Here is a 26,305-nt window from a genome sequence, read left to right as displayed (position 1 = left end):
CAAGTTGGTCTTGGTCACATGGCCTTTGGACTTCGGGCTCTCCCTGCACCCTACACTTGTTCCCGGCTCCCGAACATCCTTCTGTTACATGCACCCATTGCCTTTCAATGGATACAATCTTGCTGAACTATGAAATTCGCCAAACACGACCCCACAACTGGCTCTGTTATCAGCCAATAAACCAGGTCTTACTTGGCATATTTGCAAATATGTTTATTTACAAAGCAGTCAAATTAAAATGTTGCCACGTCTGTGGTCCACTTTTTCCCACTTTATAAAAATGGAAGATCTTTTTCACTGAAATGTTTTTATTCATTTTGTTATCAGATAATATTTATGTGAAAACCTTTTAAAAAATTGTTAGCAGACTTTTTATCCTGATCTCACCTCTGAATTATAATTTTTTTTAAATAATAATCGTACCCTTCCCTCAATATACCAGTGTTAACCATATTTCCACCAATTATTGACCATTTTGCAATTTTACCACTATGTTTAACCTAACTTAATATTAATATTTTAATAATACAGTGGAAACCTTGGACTGCGATTCAAGTGGTTTATGAGCGTTTCGCAATACGAGCTGTTTTTAAAAAAAAGTCATGACTCGCTTTGTGAGTGTTGTTCTTGCAAAACGAGTAGGATTCAAGCCACAGCGATGTGCAGTACCGCATTTGGCTAGAGGTGCGGTGGCGCCGGTGAGGCTCGGAGACCCTAAAGTCTCGTACACACGATCAGTCCATCCGATGAGAACGGTCTCTGAAGGACCGTTCTCATCGGTTAACCGATAAAGCTGTCTGATGGTCCGTCGAGCCCACACACCATTGGTTAAATAACAGATCGTGTCAGAACGCGGTGACGTAAAACACAACGACGTGCTGAAAAAAATGAAGTTCAATGCTTCCAAGCATGCGTCGACTTGATTCTGAGCATGCATGGATTTTTAACCGATGGTCGTGCCTACTAACAATCGGTTTTGACCTATCGGTTAGGAATCCATCGGTTAAATTTAAAGCAAGTTGGCTTTTTTTTAACTGATGGTTAAATAACCTATGGGGCCCACACACGATCAGTTTTGCCTGATGAAAACGGTCCATCAGACCGTCGTCCTCTGTTTAACCTAGCGTGTGTACGAGGCCTCAGAGATGCTCGGTTCCGTGTTTTGGTGTTTCCAAGTGTCTCCGGCGCCCCTGCACCTCCGACCACATGCGGTATTGCATAGACCAGCAGTGGCTGTGGAACACATTATCTGAGTTTCCATTATTTCCTATGGGGAAATTCGCTTTGGAATAAATTATTCTCGTAATCCAAGGTATTACTGTAACTGAAAAAAAGAGACTTGCAAAAGCTTGCAAAAAGTGTGGCAAGGTATGGAGAGGAAAATTTTGTTTTCGGAAATCGATCCTCAATGATTCAAAATCATTGGGTCACAGGTTAGACACCCCTGCTGTACACTTATCTTATGCAATTTTTTTATTTAAATTTTAAATTATAAGTAAATCTTGGTCCCTTAGATTGTAAGCTCTATGAGCAGGGCCCTCCTATTCCTTCTGTATTGAACTGTATTGTAATGGTACTGTCCCCCTTTATATTGTAAATCGCTGCGTAAATAGTAGGCGCTATATAAATCCTGTATAATTATAATAATACCAATAAGAAGAAGAGTGTTTCCATACAGCCCCATACTATGGTGGATAACAATAGAAGCATGACAACTGTGTAGTATTTGCAGGGCTGTCTTAAAGCGGGGGTTCACCCTAAAAAAAAATTCTAACATTACATTGAGCTCACTTCCGACATTGACAGTATGCTGATCTTTTTTTTATCATTATTTCCCCCCCCCCCCCGGCGCATACGGCCGCGTCACGAGTTGCCGAAAGAAGCCGAACGTCGGTGCGCAGGCGCCGTATAGCGCCGTATAGAGCCGACTCGCAGTCCGGCTTCTTTCGGCAACTCGTGACGTGGCCGTATGCGCCGGGGGGAAGCTTTTGTCATACGTCAATCACTTAGCCTGTGCATAGGAAGGCCCACTCCCACGGGATTCGATACCCGGAAGCCGAGGGGGAAAATAACGATACAACGGTATGTACGGCAAAAAAAAAAAAGATCAGCATACTGTCAATGTCGGAAGTGAGCTCAATGTAATGTTAGAATTATTTTTTTAGGGTGAACCCCCGCTTTAATGAAAAAGGGACAAGATGCGCCAATCTAAGTGCAATAAGCCCAAATTTAATGGAGAATACAAATAAAATAAGTATACATGTGCAATGCCTACTCACAAACAGAGGTGGATAGTAGGCACAGAACCGGAATGGAGAGATGCAGATGATCGGTGATAAGATGCGTGCCTGGAGTCATTCGGTGATCTCGACTAGCGGTTATCCAAATCGCGGGCAGCAGCAGGCTGATGATGTTCGATGTCCGGGGATAGGAACACCGGAAAGGCCACAGAGATTCGGCGTGCGCTTCAACGTGGAGCGCAGCGTCCCGCCGTCGCACCGGAAGTGACGTGGGAGTCCAGGTCAGCCAATGGGATTACGCGTTTCACAGCGTCAGCTGTTTCTTCAGATCCATTGATTGATGGATCTGAAGAAACAGCTGACGCTGTGAAACGCGTAATCCCATTGGCTGGCCTGGACTCCCACGTCACTTCCGGTGCGACGGCGGGACGCTGCGCTCCACGGTGAAGCGCACGCCGAATCTCTGTGGCCTTTCCGGTGTTCCTATCCCCGGACATCGAACATCATCAGCCTGCTGCTGCCCGCGATTTGGATACCCGCTAGTCGAGATCACCGAATGACTCCAGGCACGCATCTTATCACCGATCATCTGCATCTCTCCATTCCGGTTCTGTGCCTACTATCCACCTATGTTTGTGAGTAGGCATTGCACATGTATACTTATTTTATTTGTATTCTCCATTAAATTTGGGCTTATTGCACTTAGATTGGCGCATCTTGTCCCTTTTTCTTTGAATCTTTCAGAGCATCGCTTCTGCTTTAGGTGCTGCCGCCAAGTGTCCCTTACAGCCAGTCATATTATTTTAATCCAGGACTTTGATGGACATTATTTTTGGACTTTTTTATTAGACTTTTATTAGACTCTTATATACCTCAGCCCATTGTGTTTGCTCTATTGGATCATGCGCCACATATCCTCTCTTTTCTTGCATACCCCCACTTTAATGCATGGGCACCCTTGAGCAGTGCCCAGGGCCCCCCGGGTGCATGGGGACCCCATGGTAATCTTGCATTACATCATACTTGCCAACTGTCCTGGATGTGACAGGACAGTCATGATTTTTACTAAGCTGTCCCGGGATGGCCATGTCCCGGGCAGCATCCTGAAACCTGTACTGTGCCGTTCTGATCCCAGTATTGTGCCCTCATGACTGTACAGTGTTCTTTTTGCCTCGCCCCGTACTGTTATTTGTATAGATTAGTCTTTGTTTTATGGCACGTTTTCTTATTGTTTAAATTCGATATTATTGAAAGTACTAGTAAATATATATTTAATTCTATTAACTATTTATACTTTAATTCTTAAGAGGAGGTGCGTACATTGGGGCAGGCCGGTAGGGGCCCCAGTGAATTACTTTGCTCAGGGACCCATGATGCTAAAAAGACGGCCCTGTGTATTTGAGACACCAAAAGCAGTTCCAGTTTTGGAAACTTTGATCAATAAGGTTTGGGGAGGGGGAGGGGAGTTTGTTTTCTAAACTGGCATTTATTTTCTTACCACAAAGGAACCCTTGAAAAAAATGTTCAGGTCTCAGGGAACACCCACTAAAAATGATATCTATAGCTCACAGTACATTTGCATGATCAGTAGGTTGTAGAGAGTTTCAAAAGGAATAGGATGCACTTAAACGTCATATGATATGATAATCATATGATTAAACATATTATAAATATGCACAGAAAAAACACACACAGTGAAAGTTGTAGTGGCTCCCCTTATATTAGTAGTAAGTGTAGGCAAGGGATCAATCTGCCACTGCTGTCTCCTTAAGGAACCCCCCCCCCCCCCTAGAAACCTCTGGAGGAACCCTGGGTGAGAATGCCTGCTCTATAACGATAGTATGTGCTGTAATTTTACTTTTGTAAGATATTTGTGAAAGTTGGTGTTGGTGGATGACAACTGAAGCCTGAAAAATGTGTACTTGAGACACCAAATGCACTTTGATCAATAACAGAGGCGTTGCTAGGGGGGTGTGGTCCGCACCGGGTGACATCCGCTAGAGGGGTGACACCATCCCGTTTTTTTTTTTTTTTGTTAGCTGACATGCCCAGCCTGCCATGTGCAATCCCAGCCTGCCCTGTACCACCCCAGCCTGCTCTGTGCCACCCCAGCCTGCCATGTACCACCCCAGCCTGCCCTGTATCACCCAGCATGCCCTGTACCACCCCAGCCTGCCCTGTACCACCCTAAACAGCCCTATACCGCCCTATACCACCCCAGCCTGCCCTGTACCCCCCAAACAGCCCTGTACCACCCCAGCCTGCCATGTGCCACCACAGCCTGCCCTGTACCACCCCAGCCTGCCCTGTACCACCCCAAACTTTCCCATGCCACCCTAACTTGCCCTGTGCCACCCTAACTTGCCCTGTACCACCCCAATCTGCCCTATGCCACCATAACTTGCCCTATACCACCCCAACCTGCCCAATGCCACCCTAACCTGCCCTGTACCACCCCAACCTTTCCCATGCCATCCCAACTTGCCCTTTGCCACCCTAACTTGCACTATACCACCCAACCTGCCCTGTGCAACCCTAACTTGCCCTATACCACCCCAAACTACCCTATATCACCCCAACATGCCCTATACCACCTTAACCTGTCCTATACTACCCCACGACACCAACCTACCACTATCCCACTCTATACTATACTACCCTAACCTGCCACTATACTGCCCTATACTATCATTTACAGGGGCTGGTTTGGGGTGCGCCCCGTGCCCGTGCGCTGCCTGCTTGGTGCTGGGCAGCCTAGACAGAGGGGGGTGACACCATGTTTTACCGCACCGGGTGACACCAACCCTAGTGACGCCACTGATCAATAAGGTTTGGAGGTCAGACTTTCTCTACCTTTGTACCATGAACCCTTGAACATTTGTCAGGGAACCCCAACTAAAAAATACATCTATAGCTCAGTATTTGTGAAAATTTTTATCTAGAGCTCACAGTATATCTATAGCTCACGGTATGTGAACATTTTCAAATATTTATATTCTATTTTCAGAAGAAGCCTTTACTTGGCTCTACGACTTATTTTTACTGCTTTTTGATATTTTCACTACAATTTGATCTAGTATATAGTATGATCTGATAATGTTCTCGTTGTCTTTTGTGATCTGACACGAGCAATTACTCAACGGTTTGAATAAATTATCTCTTACGCAGGGGTCAAGTCCTGGGGAAAAAAGTGTGGGAACTCCCACCCAAGATCCACTCCCCCCACCAAAAAAAAAAAATGATACACTCATATGCATAATTACTAAACCACATTTTTTTTTCGATCCACTGTACATTAGTAATCCTTTATGTTACTGGCTGCTTCCTGTATATGGATTCATCGGGTAGTGTGCGGGTATTCCGTCACTTCCTCAATGCCGCAATGTCTCCTGGGAGCTTTTGTCATTGTTCCCAGGAGACATTACGGAGGTCTGCCGCGAGTTATCGCTGGATTTAGAAAGAAGGAAGTTCGAGGAAGTGACTGAATACCCGCACACTACCCGATGAATCCATATACAGGAAGCGGCCAGTAACATAAAGGATTACTAAGGTTCGCCTGCCCCTGACAGTGACTCGAGATGGGCATCACCGCTTAGTGAAGGATTGGCTCGGGCGGCTCGGCTGCTCTAGTCCTGCAAAGGGAACTGCGTTCCTGCTGTGAAAAAAGTGAGGGAACTCCGTTCCCACGCGTTCCCGCAGGACTTGAGCCCTGCTCTTACGTCTGACTTGCGCCATTTGTGAGCTTTTGTTAAAGGAGAAGTATGGGTTTCTTTTTTACTTTAGATTCATACTTACCTCAGTGGATGGAGCATCAGACCGATGCTCCATCTGTCCCCCGCCGTCTGTGCACTGAGAACCGAGCCACCGAACATCGCCGATGGCTCGGTTCTCACAGATCCCAGAGAGGAAAGAGGCTGACTGTCAGTCAACCTGTTTCCTCTCTGCTCCTCCACGCTCATTGGAGCGCTGAGCCGCGAAGGGGCGGGGAGAGGCTGTCTTAGCGTTTCAGCGGCTCGCTGAGACTGCCATCAATCAGGGCAGCTGGCGGATCCCAACTTGGAATGTGGTGATGACGCGCTGCCCCGACTGATGGCAGTGACGTCAGCGGATAGCGGACTTCAGACCGCTCTCCGCTGAAAACAGGTCACAGGAGTGCAAAACTAATTGCACTCCTGTGACCCAGAGGAGAAGCCCAACCGAAAAAGCTAAGGCTGGACTTCTCCTTTAATCAATGGTAGAAAACTTTTTGTTTGATTAAATTATCTCCTCTTACGTCTGACTTGCACCAATTGAGAGCTTTTGTTAAATATCAAGTAAACCAAAAAAAAAAAATAGAGGTAAGATACGGGTTCATGAGACATCAACGCTTGCAATAATTATAAATGATAAAAGCTAACATAGGTACCGTATTTATCGGCGTATACCGCGCACTTTTTTGCCCTGAAAATCAGGGCAAAATCGTGGGTGCGCGGTATACGCCGATACCCGCGCCGAGTTTTGAATACTGCGCCGACATATACCGAGCGCAGTACACTCAGGTATAGTCAGGCAGTCTCGGCTCCTTCCGCACTTGCGTCCTGGACGTACAGGACGTCAGCGCGGGTAGCCGAGCATTGCCGACAATACACGAGTGTACTGCGCTCTGTATATGTCGGCGCAGTATTCAAAACTCGGTGCGGGAAACAAGCGGGGAGGACGCCAGACCCGACGAAGAGGACACCCGAAGCCGCAGAAGGACGCCGGACCCGACGAAGAGGACACCCGAAGCCGCAGACGAACGCCGGACCCGACGAGGCAGCCGATGGACGCCGCGCAAGACACCAAAACTGTAAGTACAAAAAAAACTTTTTTCCACAGGATTGGGGGCAACTTTAGGGGTGCGCGGTATACGCAGGAGCGCGTTATACCGCGATAAATACGGTATTTCATGAATAATGATTACACAACTGTGTGATATAAAGGTGCGCTGTTTGAACATTTTGAGAATTAGTAAAATAATTATTACAGAAAATAGGGAAGTTACAATAAATGCCGCGTACACGCGATCATTATTTAGGTTGTAAAAAGCGACGTTTTTCAGGCTTTTTTTTCAACTTGATCATTAAAACGATGTTGCCCACATACGATCGTGAAAAAAAAATGCTCTAACAAAGCGCGGTGACGTACAACATGTACGACGGCACTATAAAGGAGAAGTTCCATTCGGATGGCGCCACCCTTTGGGCTGCTTTAGCTGATTTTGTGTTAGTAAAAGACGATTCGCGCTTTTCTGTCTGTTACAGCGTGATGAATGTGCTTACTCCATTACGAACGCTAGTTTTACCAGAACGAGCGCTCCCGTCTCATAACTTGCTTCTGGCCATGCGCGGGTTTTTCACATCGTTAAAGCTAACACACGACCATTTTTTACGACGTTAAAAACGACAACGTTAAAAACGTAGTGAAAAATTAGAGCATGTTCGAAATTTTTAATGGCCATTTTTTACATCGTGAAAAATGCTCTGGAGACCACACACGATAGTTTTTAACCACTTAAGACCCGGACCATTATGCAGGTAGAGGACCTTGGCCCTTTTTGCGATTCGGCACTGCGTCGCTTTAACTGACAATTGCGCCATTGTGCGACGTGGCTCCCAAACAAAATTGGCGTCCTTTTTTTCCCACAAATAGAGCTTTCTTTTGGTGGTATTTGATCACCTCTGCGTTTTTTTTTTTTTTTGCACTATAAACAAAAATAGAGCGACAATTTTGAATTTTAAACGTTGTTAAAAAATAGAGCATGTTTGAAAAAAAATGTTGTTGTTTTTCAGAACCCCTGAAAAATGCTCTGAAGCCCACACACGATCGTTTTAAATTACATCTTTAAAAAAACATTGTTTTTTTACAACCCGAAAAATGATCGTGGGTACGCGGCATAACTCCTGATAAAGTGTCTAAATGGAAACCTCCACGCTACCTCACCAGCTGCTATGCCAAAATCAATAAAATAAGTTTCTTTATATTATTTTTTATTATATTATACTATATTATATTAATATTATATTGTATTAATATTATATTATATTAAAATATATCCTACAACAACCTTGGGGCAGATTCAGGTACCTGCGCGCCTAGTTACGGCGGCGCAGCGTATTGTATTTACGCTACGCCACCGCAACTTACAGGAGCAAGTGCAGTATTCACAAAGCACTTGCTCCGTAAGTTGCGGCGGCGTAGCGTAAATGGGGCCGGCGTAAGCCCGCGTAATTCAAATGTGGAAGGGGGGGCGTGTTTTATGCTAATGTGTGATCACCTGACGTGATTGACGTGTTTTACGAACGGCGCATGCGCCGTCCGTGTACATATCCCAGTGTGCATTGCTCTCAAGTACGCCGCAACGAGGTATTAGTTTCGACGTGAGCGTAAATTACGTCCAGCCCTATTCGCGAACGACTTACGCAAACGACGTAAAAAATTCAAATTTCGAAGCGGGAACGACGTTCATACTTAACATTGGCTGCGCCTCCTAATAGCAGGAGCAACGTTACGCCGAAAAAAGCCCTATGCAAACTACGTAAAAAACTACCGCCGAGCGCACGTACGTTCGTGAATCGACGGAACTAGGTAATTTGCATATTCCACGCCGAAAACAACGGAAGCGCCCCTAGCGATCAACGTAATATTGCACACAATTATACGCCGCCGCATTCAAGTTACGTCGGCGGAGGAAGCCTATTTTTTAAGCGTATCTGCCTTTGAGAATCGGCGTAACGATACGCCGGCGCAGATTTCAAATTACGGCGGCATATCTGGAGATACGCCGCCGTAAAAGCTACCTGAATCTGCCCCCTTAGGTTCAACATTTATAATTTTTTTCTTTCCCCATTTGTTTTTGTTTTTTGTCAGACAGTTTTTATTTTATTTATCCTTTTATGATATTGGCAGAATGGGAAGAACGCGCACAGCAAAAAAAAAAACAGGATGTATGTCGTCACAGAAAAGTTTATTTAATCAACCTTTCCATCGGTGTATGTGCTGCACTATAATTCTTGTAAGCACCAGGCCTTACCTCTAAAAATGAGAAATAAAAACACATCTAAAAGCCTATTGCCAACAATGTGCTGCTAGGGACGGCATGGCAGTGAACTGAATGTGTTCAGCGCAAAAGTTAATTAACCCCTTCACGACCAGAGCCTTTGTGACCACCATGGTTCTGTGTGCAAGGCTCTGACTTTTTAATTTGATGGCTGCAATGTGCTTTAGATTAAGAACATTGCTGGGGTTTGATGTGTTTGGTGATTACCAGATCTTACTGCACACAATGCACGTGAGGTGTGAAAATAGAGAAAAATTGCTATTGTAATTATAGGCTTTTGTTTAATTTTATGTTGGCTGGTGGTATTTACGGGTCAATGAGGTTGGCTCCCATGCACAGAACAAAAACGGTATGTACAGCTTTTTTTTTTGCTTTTATTTTTTATTTACTTTTGCTTTTATTTTTAATTTTTTTATTTACTTTATAATACATCTTCTTTAGCACATGCAATTTCTAACATGGTGACTGCGAATGAGACCTAAAAGTATGTGAAGCTCATTAAGTACTTTAGTTTTCATTTTCACTGCCTTGCATTCCGGGTTTGGAACTAATAATAGGAGAACTCATTAATAGTTCCCAACCGGAAAGCACAAAACTGAATATGGGAACTAAAGTACTTAACGAGCTTCATGTCCTTTAGGTCGCATTCGCAGTCACCATGTTAGAAATTGCATGTGCTAAAGAAGATGTATAATAAAGTAAATAAAAAAAATAAAAAAAAGCAAAAAAAATGCTATACATACCATTTTTGTGCTCATACTATGCAAAATAAAAGAGCAACCCGACACTGTATTATTTAGTCCTTGTAGGCTTACCTGAGCAATAAATGTCCTAATAATATACAAGATCCTGTGGTCTCTGCTAGTAGTAGTTAGCCCAGGAGCGGACTGACAACTCATGGGGCCCCCAGGCAATAAGAGATTATGGGGCCCCCAGGCAATAAGAGATTATGGGGCCCCAAGGCAATAGATTATTTGGCCACACAGTATACACACACAGGGCCAGATCCACGTACATGCGCCTATCTTTAGGCGGGTGTAGCGTATCTCAGAAACGCTACGCGGCCGTAACTTAGAAAGGCGAGTACTGTATTCACAAAGAAGTTACGCCTTTAGTTACGGCGGCGTAGCGTATATCGGGCGGCGTAAGCCCGCCTAATTCAAAAGAGGCTGGTTTGGGGCGTGTTCTATGCTAACTAATCGTGACCCCACGTATTTGACGTTTTTTACGAAAGGCGCATGCGCCGTCCGTGAAAGAATCCCAGTGCGCATGCTCCAAATTACGCCGCAAATCGTCAATGCTTTAGACGTGAACGTAACTTATGCACAGCCCTATTCGCGAATGACTTACACAAACAACGTAAAAAAAACTTCCATACTTAACATTGCGTACGCCTCATATAGCAGGGGTAACTTTACACCGGAAAAAGCCTTACGTAAACTACGTAAAAAAAATGCGCAGGGCGGACATATGTTTGTGAATCGGCATATCTACCTAATTTGCATATTCCTCGCGTAAATCTACGGAAGCGCCACCTAGCGGCCAGCGTAAATATGCAACTAAGATACAACGGCGTAAGAGGCTTACGCCAGTCGGATCTTAGCAAAATTCCGGCGTATCTTGTTTTCTGAATACAGAAAAAAGATACGCCGGAGCATCCTAGAAGTTACGCGGCGTATCAATAGATACGCCAGCGTAACTTCTTTGTGGATCTGGCCCATAGTATACATACACACAGAAGACACATATACACACTGAAAAGGTACTGGAGAGGTGGGGCAGCTATAATCTTGGGATTTTTTTTAAAACACAGATTTGTACACACTGTCCCTGGTTTTTCTGAGGCTGGCAACCCTGATGGGGCCCTCTAGTGGCATGGGGCCCTCGGGCAGTGCCCGTGTGCCCGAATGGTTAGTCCGCCCCTGAGTTAGCCCCATTCAACTGGACTTGTTCTGTATTGTTGAAGGCAATTCATAGGTTCTCCAAGACACTTCAAGTCCAGTTGAATTTGACTAACTACTACTAGCTATACCATGACCTGGATAAAGGAAAATCTTCACATATGTGCTGTCTTAGGTAGGGCTGGGGCAGGGGGTGGGCAGGAGGGGAAGCTTCCCTGGGCACAGCAGAGTAATGGGGCAGAGAATGGACACAGGGCAGCAAAACCCATTCTACGGAATGTATTAACAGTGGGGGAGGGGGTGCAGTTCCTCATCCTTGCCTTGGGCGCGAGACAAACCTGTCCCATTATTGGTCTTAGGCACCAGCCAACACAGTCGTTCCACTAAAATGGGCCTGTGTGTATTCCACTATGTGTGTTTGACATGCCACAAGTTTGGCCCTAGATTCTTAAAGTGTATCTAAACCATAGCTCACAAAAGTCCCTGATTTCGAGGGACTGTCCCTGATTTGGAGCAATGTCCCTCTGTCCCTCATTCCTCCTCATTTGTCCCTCATTCTGGTCTGATCCATATAGTTGTATAAAAAAATTCACTTTTTGTCTTTCAAAAAGTGTTTCCCAGTGCTAAACTTTTATAAATTGCTGCATTTGTAAATTTTAAAAGCCAATAGAAAGGAATAGTAGTGGTAAATAAAAAGCCCCCATGGATTTAATTAACCTTTTTTTTTTTTTTGCTTAATTCTCCTTTGTCGACATTCGTTAAAAAAATAATTTGGAACGAAACGAATTGCACATGTCTAGTTTATAGTGGGGTAGATTCAGTAAGCAATTGCGTCTGCGTATCCATAGATACGCAGCGCAAATGCTTAGTTGCGCCGGCGTATCGACTGCTCCTGATTCAGAAAGGTCGATACGCCGACTGCAGCCTAAGATATGACTGGCATAAGGCTCTTATGCCGTCGTATCGTAGGCTGCATTCTAACGATGGCCGCTAGGTGGCGTTCCCGTAGTGGTCAGCGTAGAGTATGCAAATTGCATACTCACGCCGATTCACAACCGTACGCGCGCCCTGCGTATGCATTTTACGTCGTTTGCGTTCGTCGGTTTCTGAGTAAGGCTGCCCATGCTATTAGCAGGGGCAGCCAATGCTAAGTATACCCGTCGTTCCCGCGTCACGATTTTTAAAAATTATGTTGTTTGCGTAAGTGAATCGTGAATGGCGCTGGACGCCATTTACGTTCACGTTGAAGCAAATGACGTCCTTGCGACTTCATTTACCGCAATGCACGTCGGGAAAGTTTCCCAACGGAGCATGCGCACTACACTCGGCGTGGGAACGCGCCTAATTTAAATGATTCCCGCCCCCTACGGGATCATTTAAATTGCGCGCGCTTACGCCGGGCATTTTGCCGGAGCGCCCACGCAATTTACGGAGCTACTGCTCCGTGAATCGAGGGTAGCGCAGAAAATTTGCGGGGGCGCAGGGCAAAAACGGTGCCATGCGCCTACGCAAAAAAACGCAAATGTTACTGAATCTACCCCCGTGTGATTAAACAGATACATAGGCACATATCCGGACTTACTCCAAGATGGCGGAACTGTAGCATTTCCAGCAATGGCTTTTTGAAGCACTAGAGCAGTGGTCTCCAAACTGCGGCTGGGGGAGGGGGGCAGATGTGGGCATTTGCTTGCCTTTATGGGGCCCTTGGGGCACTATTTCTCCCACTGATATAAGACACTATTCTACCAACTGACAGTGGCAACGGGGCACCTTTTCTCCTATTGACACCAACAATGGGGCACTATTCCCTTTATTGACACCAGCAATGGGGCACCATTCCTCCCATTGACACCAACAATGGGGCACTGTTTCTCCCATTGACACCAATAATAGGGCACCGTTTCTCCCATTGACACCAACGATGGGCCACCATTTCTCCCATTGACACCATCTATGGAGCACTATTGTTCCCAATGATCCCAACGATAGGACACTGTTCCACCACCTAATACCAAATGTGATGTTTGCTCCCTCTGATGCCAGGAAAATTTCCACTCACGCTGGCCACAGTTCACCCCTTCTAACGTCTGAAGGACAAAAAACTGTCTCTTTGTTTAAAAAATTTGGAGACCCCTGCACTAGAGTTATCAGCCATGAATGGACATACATAGGACAAATCTACAATGATGTTGGGCATTTGTATGTTGACCATGGGTAGCAACAGATTATATTAAGGGCACCTTTAGATTGTAAACTGTCCTCTGAACCCACTTGTACTGGATTGTAAGTATACCGTCTTAATTTTCCAAAGAGCTGCACATACTGTTGGCACTATATACATTTCGTATTATCATAATAATAATAATAGGTGGATGCCCAGAACACCAGACTCTCCATTGGAATGCTACATTTTTCCCTTTGCCATTTATAGTTCGTTAGTTTTAAGCTTTGCAAGTGTTTAAACTTTTTCCTGAAGAAAGCCATCAATGGCGCCCTTTGTAGGTCTTCTGTTTAGAATCAGGGGTGTCAAACTCAATTTCATTGTGGGCCACATCAGCACTATGATTGCCCACAAAAGGGCCGGTTGTATCCGTAAGATTAGATGTCCAGCGCATCCCCTCCCCTTACATTAGATGTCAAGAGCCCCCCCACCATCAGAAGTTGAGTCCCCCACTCTCCCTTACATCACAGTGCACCCCCCTTTCCTTGTGCTGCTGGGAAGAAGCTGGATGCATTGCTTGAAAGTAAAAAGTAAAGGTCTGGAGGAGTATCGGAGGTGGGCTGAAGCTCTCCTGCAGCTGCAGGAGAGGTTCGAGGGCCACATGAAATGGCCTGGAGGGCAGGATTGGGCCTGCGGGCCTTGTGTTTGACACCTGTGGTTTAGATCAGGGTCTCCAAACACTGGGGTAGATTCAGGTACCTTTGCGCAGTTTTTACAGAGGCGCAGGGCAACGTTTTTGCCCTGCGCCCCCGCAAATTTTCTGCGCTACCCGCGATTCACCGAGCAGTAGCTCCGTAAATTGCGTGGGCGCTCCGGCAAAATTCCCGGCGTAAGCGCGTGCAATTTAAATGATCCCGTAGGGGGCGGGAATCATTTAAATTAGGCGCGTTCCCGCGCCGATCGTAGAGCGCATGCTCCGTCGGGAAACTTTCCCGACGTGCATTGCGGCAAATGACGTCGCAAGGACGTCATTTGCTTCAAAGTTCACTTACGCAAACTATGTAAAGTTTAAATTTTGCGACGCGGGAACGACGGGTATACGTAACATTGGCTGCCCCTGCTAATAGCAGGGGCAGCCTTACGCGAAAACCGCCGTACGCAAACGACGTAAACTGCGTACGCAGGGCTCGCATAACATTGTGAATCGGCGTTAGTATGCAATTTGCATACTATACGCTGAGCACAACGGGAACGCCACCTAGCGGCCATCGCAAGAATGCAGCCTAAGATATGCGGGCATAAGAGCCTTATGCCGTGCATATCTTAGGCTGCAGTCGGCGTAACGAGGTTCCTGAATCAGGAGCATTCGTTACGCCGGCGCAAGTAAGCAATTGCGCTGCGTAACTATGGTTACGCAGGCGCAATTGCTCTCTGAATCCGGGCCATTCTAAACAAAGGGCCGGTTTATTGTCCTTCAGACTCTTGGAGGGCCAGACTTTGGTCAGCGGGAGTGGACATTTTCCTGGCATCAGTGGGAGTAAACATCTGGTATTAGGGGGAGGAATAGTGCCCCATTGCTGGTATCATAGGGAGAAATAGTGCCACATTGCTGGTATCATAGGGAGGGATAGTGCCCCATTAGTGGCGTCAGTGGGAAAAATGGTGCTCCATTGTCGGTGTCAGATGGCAGAATAGGGTCTCGTATCAGTGGGAGGGATAGTGCCCCAAGGGCCAGATAAAGGCAAGCAAAGGGCCGCATCTGGCCCTGGGGCCGCAGTTTGGAGACCCCTGGTTTAGATCATCCAATGATCATAAACAATACGTACTCACACTCCCTATACCTGGAAACATTGTTCCGATCTGCCACTATCACATATGTAATTTGCAAAGAGTACCTCTGTATACGATGCAATTCAAAATTCAAATGCTGCATTTATAATCTTCCAAAAAAAAAAAGCCCCACAAACGTAGAACATAAATGCCAGACAATATATAAGATATTATATCATATATCCATTGCCTATTGGGCTCATAAAATATAAGCAGCCCGGGGTCCAAAGTACAATTGGTCCATCGGTGACCACATCCAACTAGTTTCTAGTGTAACGTTACATCAGATATCATTATCTTCAATGGAGAACATGTTATACATACACTTACCCTGCCAAAAACAGGCCTAATCGCGTCTTGTGCGCAGACCAGGTCTGGGGTCAATTTAATCTGGGTACATCATGTAATCCTCCACCGATGATTTGATTCCACCTAACAATGATGTATATGCAGTCACGGTATCTTATGGTAGGAGATTGCACTACAAGGCTGCCGTGTGTATAGTTTAATAAAACATTCACCCATGCCCCAACTCTATTACCAAGCGGACAAACAATACTTAGTTTACAAAAATTCTAAAATAATAAAAACAACAATATTTTCTTGATATCTATCAAGTGCGCAGAGTTGATTTATTAAAGGAGAAGACAATATCCACTTGGTGAATAAGCGCACGCTACATTCACTACAATCGCCTGCAAGCACAATCTTGATTATTTTTTTTATTTCCCTTTTTTAGATGATCTGGTGTTTAAAATGAACCCAGCTTCACCGTATTCACTATGTGAACTTTACTCCTTTAGTAAATCAACCCCAAAGGTCCACAGCCATCTGTGGAATGATTTATGAGAGTGGATATATTTTTACATATATTTACATTTAAATCTTTTGTACATGATAAAAGGTCGTCATTCAACCATATTGTATCAAACCGGAAAAAAGAGACTCAACGCAACTGTGCCGCCACACAAAGACCAAGGCAAGGGAGGTGTTCATAGTACAGTGAAAGAAAAATACTCGGCAATGTAGAAAAAAGACGACTAAATATACATTATATATTGCATTTGTCAAGCTATAGAATCCAGTTTTCGGTATGGAATTTGGAACATTTGTCACTAAAAAGTAACAAATTCTAATTTGTGGGCAACTAATCCGGAAATAACAACTAACACAATATAATTTTAGAAACTGATAAGGTGAAATATCTTATTGTTTGTTGGGTTTACTATCACAGCCTCCGGTATCAAAGGACGCTCTTTGAAATTACTTTAGCATTTTTCACTTCGATGTATACTATTAGCCAGATTCAGGTACATTGTCGTATCTTTGTGCCGGCGTAGCGCATCTCATATGCGCTACGCCGACGTAACATTTAGAGGCAAGCTGAGTATTCACAAAGCACTTGCTCCCATATTTACGCCAGCGTAACGTAAATAGGCCGGCGTAAGCCCGCCTAATTCAAAGTAGGCAGGTAGTGGGCGTGTTGTATTAAAATGAGTCGTGACCCCATGTAAATGCATGGCTGTACGAACGACGCATGCGCGTGCATGCTCAGAATCACGTTGCATATACTCCCTAAGATACGACGGCTCAATGCTTTCGACGTGAACGTAACTTACGCCCAGCCCTATTCACGTACGACTTACGCAAACAACGTAAAATCCGACGGCAGTTCCGACGTCCATACCCTAGATGACTTAGACCAGCTGTTTGGTGGTTTATCTTTACGCCGGACGTACTCCTTACGTAAACGGCGTAGCTTACTGCAACGGGCGCAAGTACGTTTGTGAATCGGCATATCTAGGTCATTTGCATATTCACCGCGTAAATCAACGGAAGCACCCCTTGCAGGCCAGCGTAAATATGCACCCAAGATATGACGGCGTAGGAGACTTACGTCAGTCGTATCTTGCCACAATTCAGGCGTATCTGATTTAGAGAATTAGCGCATAGATAGCGCACATTTGGACTTACGACGGCGCATCAGTAGATACGTCGGCGTAAGTCTTTCTGAATCTGGCTCTATATGTTTTTTTCATAGTGATTCTGGAAGTACAGGGTTAACAATGAGTAAACACAAGGCCTCGATGCATGCTTGGATTTCTCTATATCTCTGGTGCCCAACATGTGGCTTGGTAGATGCATACGGCAGTTTGGCACTTTATGTGTGGCCCCTGCATCCACTGCTCTGTGTCTATGTGACTCCTGAGTATGTCCCAATCTCCAGCAACTCCTATGGCATGTTTGCAGTCTCTGACTATCCCTCGTAGCATGTCCGAAGTTTAGGACCATGTCCTGTAGCATGCCGGAAGTTTCTGATTATGTTCCCTAGCATGCCCAAAGTTTCTAACCATGTCCTGTAGCATGCCCAAAGTTTTTAACCATGTCTTGTAGCATGCCTGAAGTTTCTAACCATGTCCTGTAGCATGTCCGATGTTTCTAACCATGTCCTGTAGCATGCCTGAAGTATCTAACCATGTCCTGTAGCATGCCCGACATATCTAACCCTGTCCTGTAGCAGGGCCGAAGTTCCTAACCATGTCCTGTAGCATGCCCGAAGTTTCTGACCATGTCTTGTAACATGCCCGAAGTTTCTGCCCATGTCTTATAGCATGCCCAAAGTTTCTAACCATGTCCTGTAGCATGCCTGAAGTTTCTGCCCATGTCTTATAGCATGCTCGAAGTTTCCTGTAGCATGTCCAAAGTTTCTAACCATGTCCTGTAACATGCCTGAAGTTTCTTTCTAACCATGTCTTGTAGCATGCCTGAAGTTTCTAACCATGTCCTGTAGCATGCCTGAAGTTTCTAACCATGTCCTGTAGCATGCCTGAAGTTTCTAATCATGTCTTGTAGCATGCCTGAAATTTCTGACCATGTCCCCTAGCATGCCTGAAGTTTCTGACCATGTCCCCTAGCATGCCTGAAGTTTCTGTCCATGTCCTGTAGCATTTTGGGAGCATACTTTAACCACTTGCCGACCAGCGTACGCACTTTTACGTTGGCAGAATGGCATGGACAGGCAAATGGGCGTACAGGTATGTCCCTTTAAATTTTACGCCGTGTGGGTGCAGGTGCGCCCCTGCCACGAGCTCATAGTCCTGTAGCACTACAATAGGAATTATTTTCAGGGTAGGTCTTACCATGTAATATGCTGTCTTCTCTCCCCCTCTTCCTCCCTGCCTGTCAGGAATCTCCAGTGTGAACCAAGTTAAAATGCTTGTCAAATCCTAGAATTTACTCTATTACAGTATTATATAATGTACAATGTGTGTGCTTCTGTAATAAAACTGTACCAAATACTTTCATTATAGCTTCCGTGTCCTGCAGGAGCGGTCTTCCCAGCTCCGTGCACTGCAGGGGGGCAAGATCCCCCGCTGACAGCTGGGAGAAGAGGAGGAGAGCAGCGGGAGGTCAGCTTTTATTAAATAAACACACACATTGTACATTATATAATACTGTAATAGCGTGGATTATAGGATTTTACAAGCATTTTAAAGTAGGGCTTATTTTCAGGGTAGGGCTGAAAATAACGCTAGGTCTTATTTTCGGGGAAACGCAGTAACATTCTTAAAGTTTATGCAAAGCCAAAAGTTTTAAATAGTATAGGGAAGAGTTAAAACTTCTTCCAGTTTAATTTGTTTCATTTTTCCGTGCACCAAATTTCCCTTTACTTCCTGTTCCACAAACACAACAGGAAGTTAGAGGAAATATCCCAAAGTAAGAGGCTTCCCCCTTAGACAACTGTCCTTGGAATGGGTGTCCCCTTTAGTAGATTTGGCCTTACCTAGGGCCATATTCTGAGTATAGTTACGATGGAGTATCTCAGGATACTCCATCGTATCTCTCTTTTTTGGCCAGTGTATCTATGCGAGTGATTCTTAGAATCATTTTCGCATAGATACGCTTAAGATCCAACACGTGTAAGTCACTTACACTGTCGGATCTTAAATGTAATTACTCCGCCGGCCGCTAGGTGGCGTTTACGTTCAGGTCTCATTTGTTTATGCAAATGAGCCTGATACGCCGATTCCCGTAACCAACGCTAACGTCGTTTGCGTAGGCGTAAGGTTACCCCTGCTATATGAGGGGTAACCTTACGCCAGTCCCACGTAGGCCATGTTAAGTATGGCGTCGGGTCCGCGTCGTGTTTTCCCGTCGGGTACGTCATTTTACTAAGTCGTCTGCGAATACGACTTTACGTCAATGGAGCGGAGCATGCGCACTGGGCTATTTTAAGCCCGGCGCATGCGCTGTTCGTTAGAATCGGGGGCGCGCTTAATTTAAATAGAAGCCGCCCCCTTGGATTTACGCGGGGATACGCCGGGCCAAATACACTACGCCACCCCAAACTACGGAGCAAGTGTTTGGGGAATACAGCACTTGCTCCTGTAGGTTGGGGCGGCGTAGTGTAAATGGCTTACGCGCCGCCTGCCTACAATCTACGGGAATATGGCCCCTAGTTTTCTGGGGTTTCCACTCAATTTCCTTCTAGATAGCAGTGGTCACCAGGACATATAGAGGGGTGAATCTTCCCAACTGGAGAGAGCAATGAAAACTTTACAGAGGGTTCAACTCCTTCCCACTCTATTCAAAAATGTAAAAAAAAAAAGAAGTTTTGCCTTGACGACCAGAGGCGTACTGGTAAGTCGCTGAACTTCAAGTGGTTCTATTGCAGGCCTCATCCCAGTATTATGTTTTAAAGTGGAAGGTCAGCCCTCTCAAGCCCCGTACACACGACCAGTTTCCTCGGCAGAATTCAGCTTCCGACCGAGTTTCTGGCTGAATTCTGCCGAGAAACCCGGCCGTGTGTACAATTTCGCCGAGGAAGCCGACGAGGAGCTCGACGAGGAAATAGAGAACATGTTCTCTATTTCCTCGTTGTTCTATGGGAGCTCTCGGCCCGCCGAGCTCCTCGGCGGCTTCAGGGCTGAACTGGCCGAGGAACTCGATGTGTTTGGCACGTCGAGTTCCTCGGCCGTGTGTACGGGGCCTTATAGAAGCAATTCTAGCGGCTAACTAGCCGCTGGATTTCGTTTACAAGCAGCAGAAGGGGATGCCCCCCCCTCCTGCCGCCTTCCATGGCTTTCCCGGGATTTCTCGCCCCGATCGACCCGCTGTCACTTCCGCCAGCTGATCATAGAGGCAAACAGAGACCGGATCGGCTCTATGATATAGGAACCAGGAAGAGATGAGCATACAGTACATCACTTCCAGTTTCCTTGGATGTAAACTGCACCATTTTTTTAAATGAAAAGCTTTTGATCTCACCGATCTTGTTGTGATCAAATTCTTTTAAGGACAGAGGAGGGATTTAGGGTCTGATAGACCCCGGATCTCTCCATAAAGAGTACCTGTCACTGCCTATTGCTATCACAGGGGATATTTATATTCCATCTGAAAACAATAAAAATTATAAAAAAAAGCGACAGTGTAAAAAAAAAAAATAAAAAAAAAAAATGATTTTTTTTTAAAGTGACCGATCCCTCTGTGCCTGGGTGCAAATGCAAACGCATGCGCTAGTCTTGCACGCATGCAAACAGCGATCGTCCCACACATGTGAGACATCACTGCGAACGTCAGATCATGAGTTGTGAAAATGTGGAACAGACTCCCTCCAGAGGTGGTTCTGGGTCAGCTCAGTAGATTGCTTTAAAAAAGGTCTGGATACTTTCCTAAATGTACAAAATGTAACTGGGTACTGACATTTATAGGTAAAGTTGTTCCGGGGGAAATCTGATCGCCTCTCGGGGGATCAGGAAGGAATATTTTTCCCCTGCTGTAGCAAATTGGATCATGCTCTGCTGGGGTGTTTTTGCCTTCCTCTGGATCAACTGTGGGTATAGAATTGGGTATATGGGATTGTACGATATTTTTTTATTTTTTTTATGGTTTGAATTATGTTACTATGTAAGTAAATCTAGCACCAGACCTCCTCTGTAAATCTAAACTAGTAACCTGTAAAGGCTTTTAATGTGGCGCCTATAGTAGAATTTACGTTGTTTGTCACCAGTGCACGGATGTGCGCAATTTTAAAAAGTAACACATTTGGAATCTATTCACTTGGCGTAACATCATCTTTTTACCAAACAATTGGGTATTATATTGTGTTTTTGTGCATTAAAATTTAATATTTTACCCAAAAAATTGCGTTTGAAAAACTGCTGTGCAAATATCGAATGACATAAAAAAAAAATTTCAATACCCGCTAGTTTATTCTCTAGGGCCTCTGCATGAAAAAAATATATATAATGTTTGGAGGTTCTAAGTAATTTCGTAGCAAAAAGTGTCAGAAAAAGGCCTGGGGGTAGATCCACGTACAACGGCGCATTATTGCGCCGGGCGTAGCGTATCTAAGATACACTACGCCGCTGTAACTTACTTTTTTTGTTTCGAATCCTCAACGAATTTGCGCCGTAAGTTACGGCGGCGTAGTGTATCTCTTGCGGCGTAAGGGCGCGGAATTCAAATGGATGTAATGGGGGCGTGTTTTATGTAAATACGTCGTGACCCGACGTAAACAACGTTTTTTTTTAACTGCGCATGCGCCGTCCCTGAGGGTATCCCAGTGCGCATGCTCGAAATTTGACCGGAAGAAGCCAATGCTTACTACGCAAATTCCTATTCACGAACGACTTACGCAAACGACGTAAAAAATTCAAAATTGGACGCGGGAACGACGGCCATACTTAACATTGAGTACGCCACCATATAGCAGCTTTAACTATACGCCGGAAAAAGCCGAACGAAAACGACGTAAAAAAATGTCCCGGGCCGACATACGTTCGTGGATCGCCGTAACTAGCTAATTTGCATACTCGACGCGGATTTCGACGGGAACGCCACCTAGCGGCCGCCGAAGAATTGCAGCTTAGATCCGACGGCGTACTAAGACGTACGCCTGTCGGATCGATCCCAGATGCCGTCGTATCTTGTTTTGTGGATACAAAACAAAGATACGAAGCGGGAAATTTAAAGTTACGCCGGCGTATCAGTAGATACGCCGGCGTAATCCTTTTGTGGATCTGCCCCCTGGTCTTCAACTGGTTGTCAAGGTCAGCAATAGTAGCTCCCATGATTTTTTCACTTTAACCACTTCAATACCGGCCATAGACATATGACGTCCACAGAGGGGATCTCCCACCCTGGGTGGACGTCATAGGACGTCCTGGACTTTGTGCGGTGATATCTGAATAATGCCTGCAGCTAGAGGCATCCTTCAGATATCATTGTGTTCCGGTGCCGATCCTGCGCACCACAAGAACGATCATGGCGGCGGTTCCACCGCTTGACCGTTCTTATAGGCGGCAGGGGGGGACATCGCCCCCCTTCCGCCGCCATCCGGTGCTTCTCCGGGCTCTCCCGTGCCATCGGGGGCCCGGAGAAAGAATCGCCCAGCGCCGGATAGGAAGCATAGAGATGACTGGTGACCAGATGGTTACCAGTCATCTCTATGACCTTCGGAGGCCCGGGCGCGATGTGATGATGTCACGCCCAGTTACCGGAATGTAAACAAAGCCGCGTTTGCGGCTAGTAAGCATGAGATTGGTGAATTTTTTTTCACGATCTCATGCTTTCCAGCCTGGAGGAGAGATGTGGGGTCTTATTGACCCCGCATCTCTCCTTAAAGAGGACCTGTCACACAAATTTCATATTACAAGAGATGTTTACATCGGTGCCACACATAGGTTTAAGTGAATGTAATGCTATAAAAAGTTGACTGAGATCATAGATATGCTCCAGGAGATGGTCGGAGACTGTAGACAGATAACTGGAGATGGTCAGAGACTACAGATCTACTACAGGAGATGGTCAGAGACTGCAAATCTACTCCAGGAGATGGTCAGAGCCTGCACACATACTACAGGAGGTGGTCAGAGACTGAAAACATACTGCATGGGATGGTCAGAGATTGTAGACAGGGAACAGGAGATGGTCAGAGAGTGAAGACATGCTATAGAAGATGGTCAGAGACTGTGGACATGCTGCGAGAGATGGGCAAAGACTGCAGACATGGAGCAGGAGATGGTCAAAAACTGTAGACATCTTACAGGGGGTGCTCAGTGACTGCGGACATGCTACAGGAGATGGCCATAGCTGTAGACAGGCTGCATGGGATAGTTAGAGACTGCAGACGTGCTACAGGAGATGGCCAGAAACTGTAGACATCTTATAGGAGGTGTTCAGAAACTGTAGACTGGGAGCAGGAGAAGGTCAGAGACTGTGGACATGGACCATTGGCTGGTCAGAGATTGCAGACATGCTACAGGAGAAGTTAGAGACCGCAAACATGGAACAGGAGATGGTCAGAGAGTGTAAACATGCTATAATAAATGGTCAGAGACTGTGGACATGCTGCGAGAGATGGGCAGAGACTGCAGACAAGGAACAGGAGATGGTCAGAGAGTGTAGACATGTTACAGGAGATAGTCAGATGCTGCAGACATGGAACAAGAGATGGTCAGAGTATGTAGACTTGATATAGGAGATGGCCAGAAACTACAGACGTGAAACAGGAGATGGTCAAATAGTGTAGACATGTTATAGGAGTTAGTCAGGGAGTGTAGACATGTTACAGAAGTTAGTCAGAAGCTGAAAACATGCTACAAAAGATGGTCAGAGACTGTAGATGGGGAACAGGAGATGGTCGGAGACTGTGGACATGGAACAGTGGCTGGTCAGAGATTGCAGACATGCTACAGGAGAAGTTAGAGACTGCAGACATGGAACAGGAGATGGTCAGAGAGTGTAGACATGCTATAGTAGATGGCCAGAGACTGCAGACATGGAATAGGAGATGGTCAAAGAGTGTAGACATGTTGCAGGAGCTAGTCAGAAGCTGCAGACATGCTACAAAAGATGGTCAGAGACTGTAAATGGGGAACAGGAGATGGTCAGAGACTATGGACATGAAACAGTAGTTGGTCAGAAATGTCAGACATGCTACAATAGAAGTTAGAGACTGCAGACATGGAACAGGAGATGGTCAGAGAGTGTAGACATGCTACAGGAGACAGTTAGAGACTGCAGACATGGAACAGGAGATGGTCAGAGAGTATAGACATGCTACAGGAGACAGTTAGAGACTGCAGACATGATACAGGAGATAGAGACTGCAAACATAATACAGGAGATAGTAAGAGACTGCAGACTTAATACAGGAGATAGAGACTGCAGACATAATACAGGAGATAGTAAGAGACTGCAGACTTAATACAGGAGATAGAGACTGCAGACATAATACAGGAGATAGTAAGAGACTGCAGACTTAATACAGGAGATAGAGACTGCAGACATAATACAGGCGATAGTAAGAGACTGCAGACACAGAACATGAGATGGTCAGAGAGTGTAGAGAGTCTCTATCTATCATAAAAAAATCAGAGGGGGAAAAAAAAAACATAAAAAAAAGGAAATGTACGGCACAGAAAAAGTATGATAGTATAAAAGAAACAAACCCACCCATGTAACCACTAGAAGCCGGTCTAAAGAATATGTTTTCTTCACTGAATCGAGTCAACAAAAAAACACAGACTACTGTCTGTAAGGCCCCCAAGGAATAGATGGCAAGGGGCCACATGTGGTTCTTATGCTGTAGGGCGTACATTAGGGATCCACGATCTCGAAAAATGGACTATGGTGGATTTATAGAAAACGTGTTGATTCCAGGAATCGCCGTATTTGAAATGTGACTTTTATCTCTCCACTAAAACCTTGACCGAATTTTGTGTCTTTCAGGTTACACCTACAATACGCCATAGCTAAGCGCGGTGGGAAGGGCCCCTTTGAAGGGTCGGGGATGAAGGTCTTACCTGCCGCCAGGACATGAGCCTGAAGGAACACGGAGAGGACGATCCAGTTGGACTTCATGGTGGTTCAGGGTGGGTCCCTGCTCCTCTCTTGGAGTTGTCACCTGCTCAGAGCAGAAGCTCGGACTGTCTCAGCTCCTCCGTTGTGCTGCACAGGAAGTGGAAGATCTAAGAAAACTTTTATACGTCTCGCTGCTGAGTAACTGATACACAAACCAAACCCAACCACCACCGAGCTCCCCGTCACTGCCTCTCCTCCTCACCTCTCTCTGCAGGAAGCTCACAGCTCTTCTTGACTCTAATCATAAATTCGTCTAAAAGTGTGACTCCTTCCTAAAACAAAAAACAAAAAATATATATATATATCTCCTTAGTCTACGATAAAGACATGGATGAACGAGTTTGGGGTGGAGGAACTTGACTGGCCTGCACAGAGTCCTGACCTCAACCCGATAGAACACCTTTGGGATGAAATAAAGCGGAGAATGCGAGCCAGGCCTCCTCGTCCAACATCAGTGCCTGACCTCACAAATGCTCTTCTGGAACAATGGTCAAACATTCCCATAGACCAGGCGAGGGCAAACTCGGCCCTCCAGCTGTTTTGAAACTACAAGTCCCATGAGACATTGCAAGACCCTGACAGTCACAGGCATGACTCCTAGAGGCAGAGGCATGATGGGATTTGCAGTTTCACCACAGCCGAGATTGCCCACCCCTGCCATAGACACACTCCTAAATCTTGCGGACAGCCTTCCCAGAAGAGTTGAAGCTGTTATAGCTGCAAAGGGTGGGCCAACTCAATGGACTGGGGGGGAACCCATGACGTTTATTTTCAATGACTTTGATCTGTATTGCCGGGACCCGACAATTCATTAATAGCTGCGAGTGATTTTAAATGACTATTTTTTTACATTTTGTGCAGGGACAGTTCTGAACACAGGAAACATGTGCTACTTCACATGCATACTATAGACACCCCCCAGGTATGACATTTAAAGGAATATTTCACTTTTATTGTTTCACTTTGAGCATTATTAATATCATTGCTCTCGAAAAAACGTCAGTTTATAAAACTTTTTTTTTTGCGACAATAACTAGGACAATAACTTGCATCTTAACCTTTAATATTAGCACTTTTGATTTTTTATGTTGGTGTCCCATAGACTTCAACGGTGTTCGCGTGTTCGAACAAAGTTTTTGCCTGTTCGCATGTTCTGGTGCAAACCAAACCGGGGGGTGTTTGGCTCATCCCTACTCTTGACAGGAGTACTGAGGCAGGGTGCTGTGAT

General features: G+C 45.5%; 1 protein-coding gene across 2 annotated transcripts in view; it reads right to left on the bottom strand.

Moving 5' to 3' along the window:
* Positions 1-25,188, bottom strand: part of CD247 (CD247 molecule) — a 212,933-nt gene extending 187,745 nt beyond the window's left edge. For both annotated transcript variants that reach the window (XM_040339079.1, XM_040339080.1), the window contains exon 1: positions 25,020-25,188. In XM_040339079.1, the coding sequence (XP_040195013.1) occupies positions 25,020-25,077 (58 nt within the window). In that variant the 5' untranslated portion in view covers positions 25,078-25,188. The remainder of the gene's footprint in view (positions 1-25,019) is intronic.
* Positions 25,189-26,305: the final 1,117 nt, after the last annotated feature.

This window comes from Rana temporaria, chromosome 2 (assembly GCF_905171775.1).
Source record: "Rana temporaria chromosome 2, aRanTem1.1, whole genome shotgun sequence".
NCBI classification, from domain to species: Eukaryota; Metazoa; Chordata; class Amphibia; order Anura; family Ranidae; genus Rana; species Rana temporaria.
The sequence above is the reverse complement of the archived record's forward strand: the minus strand, read 5'-3'. Positions and strand labels throughout refer to the sequence as shown.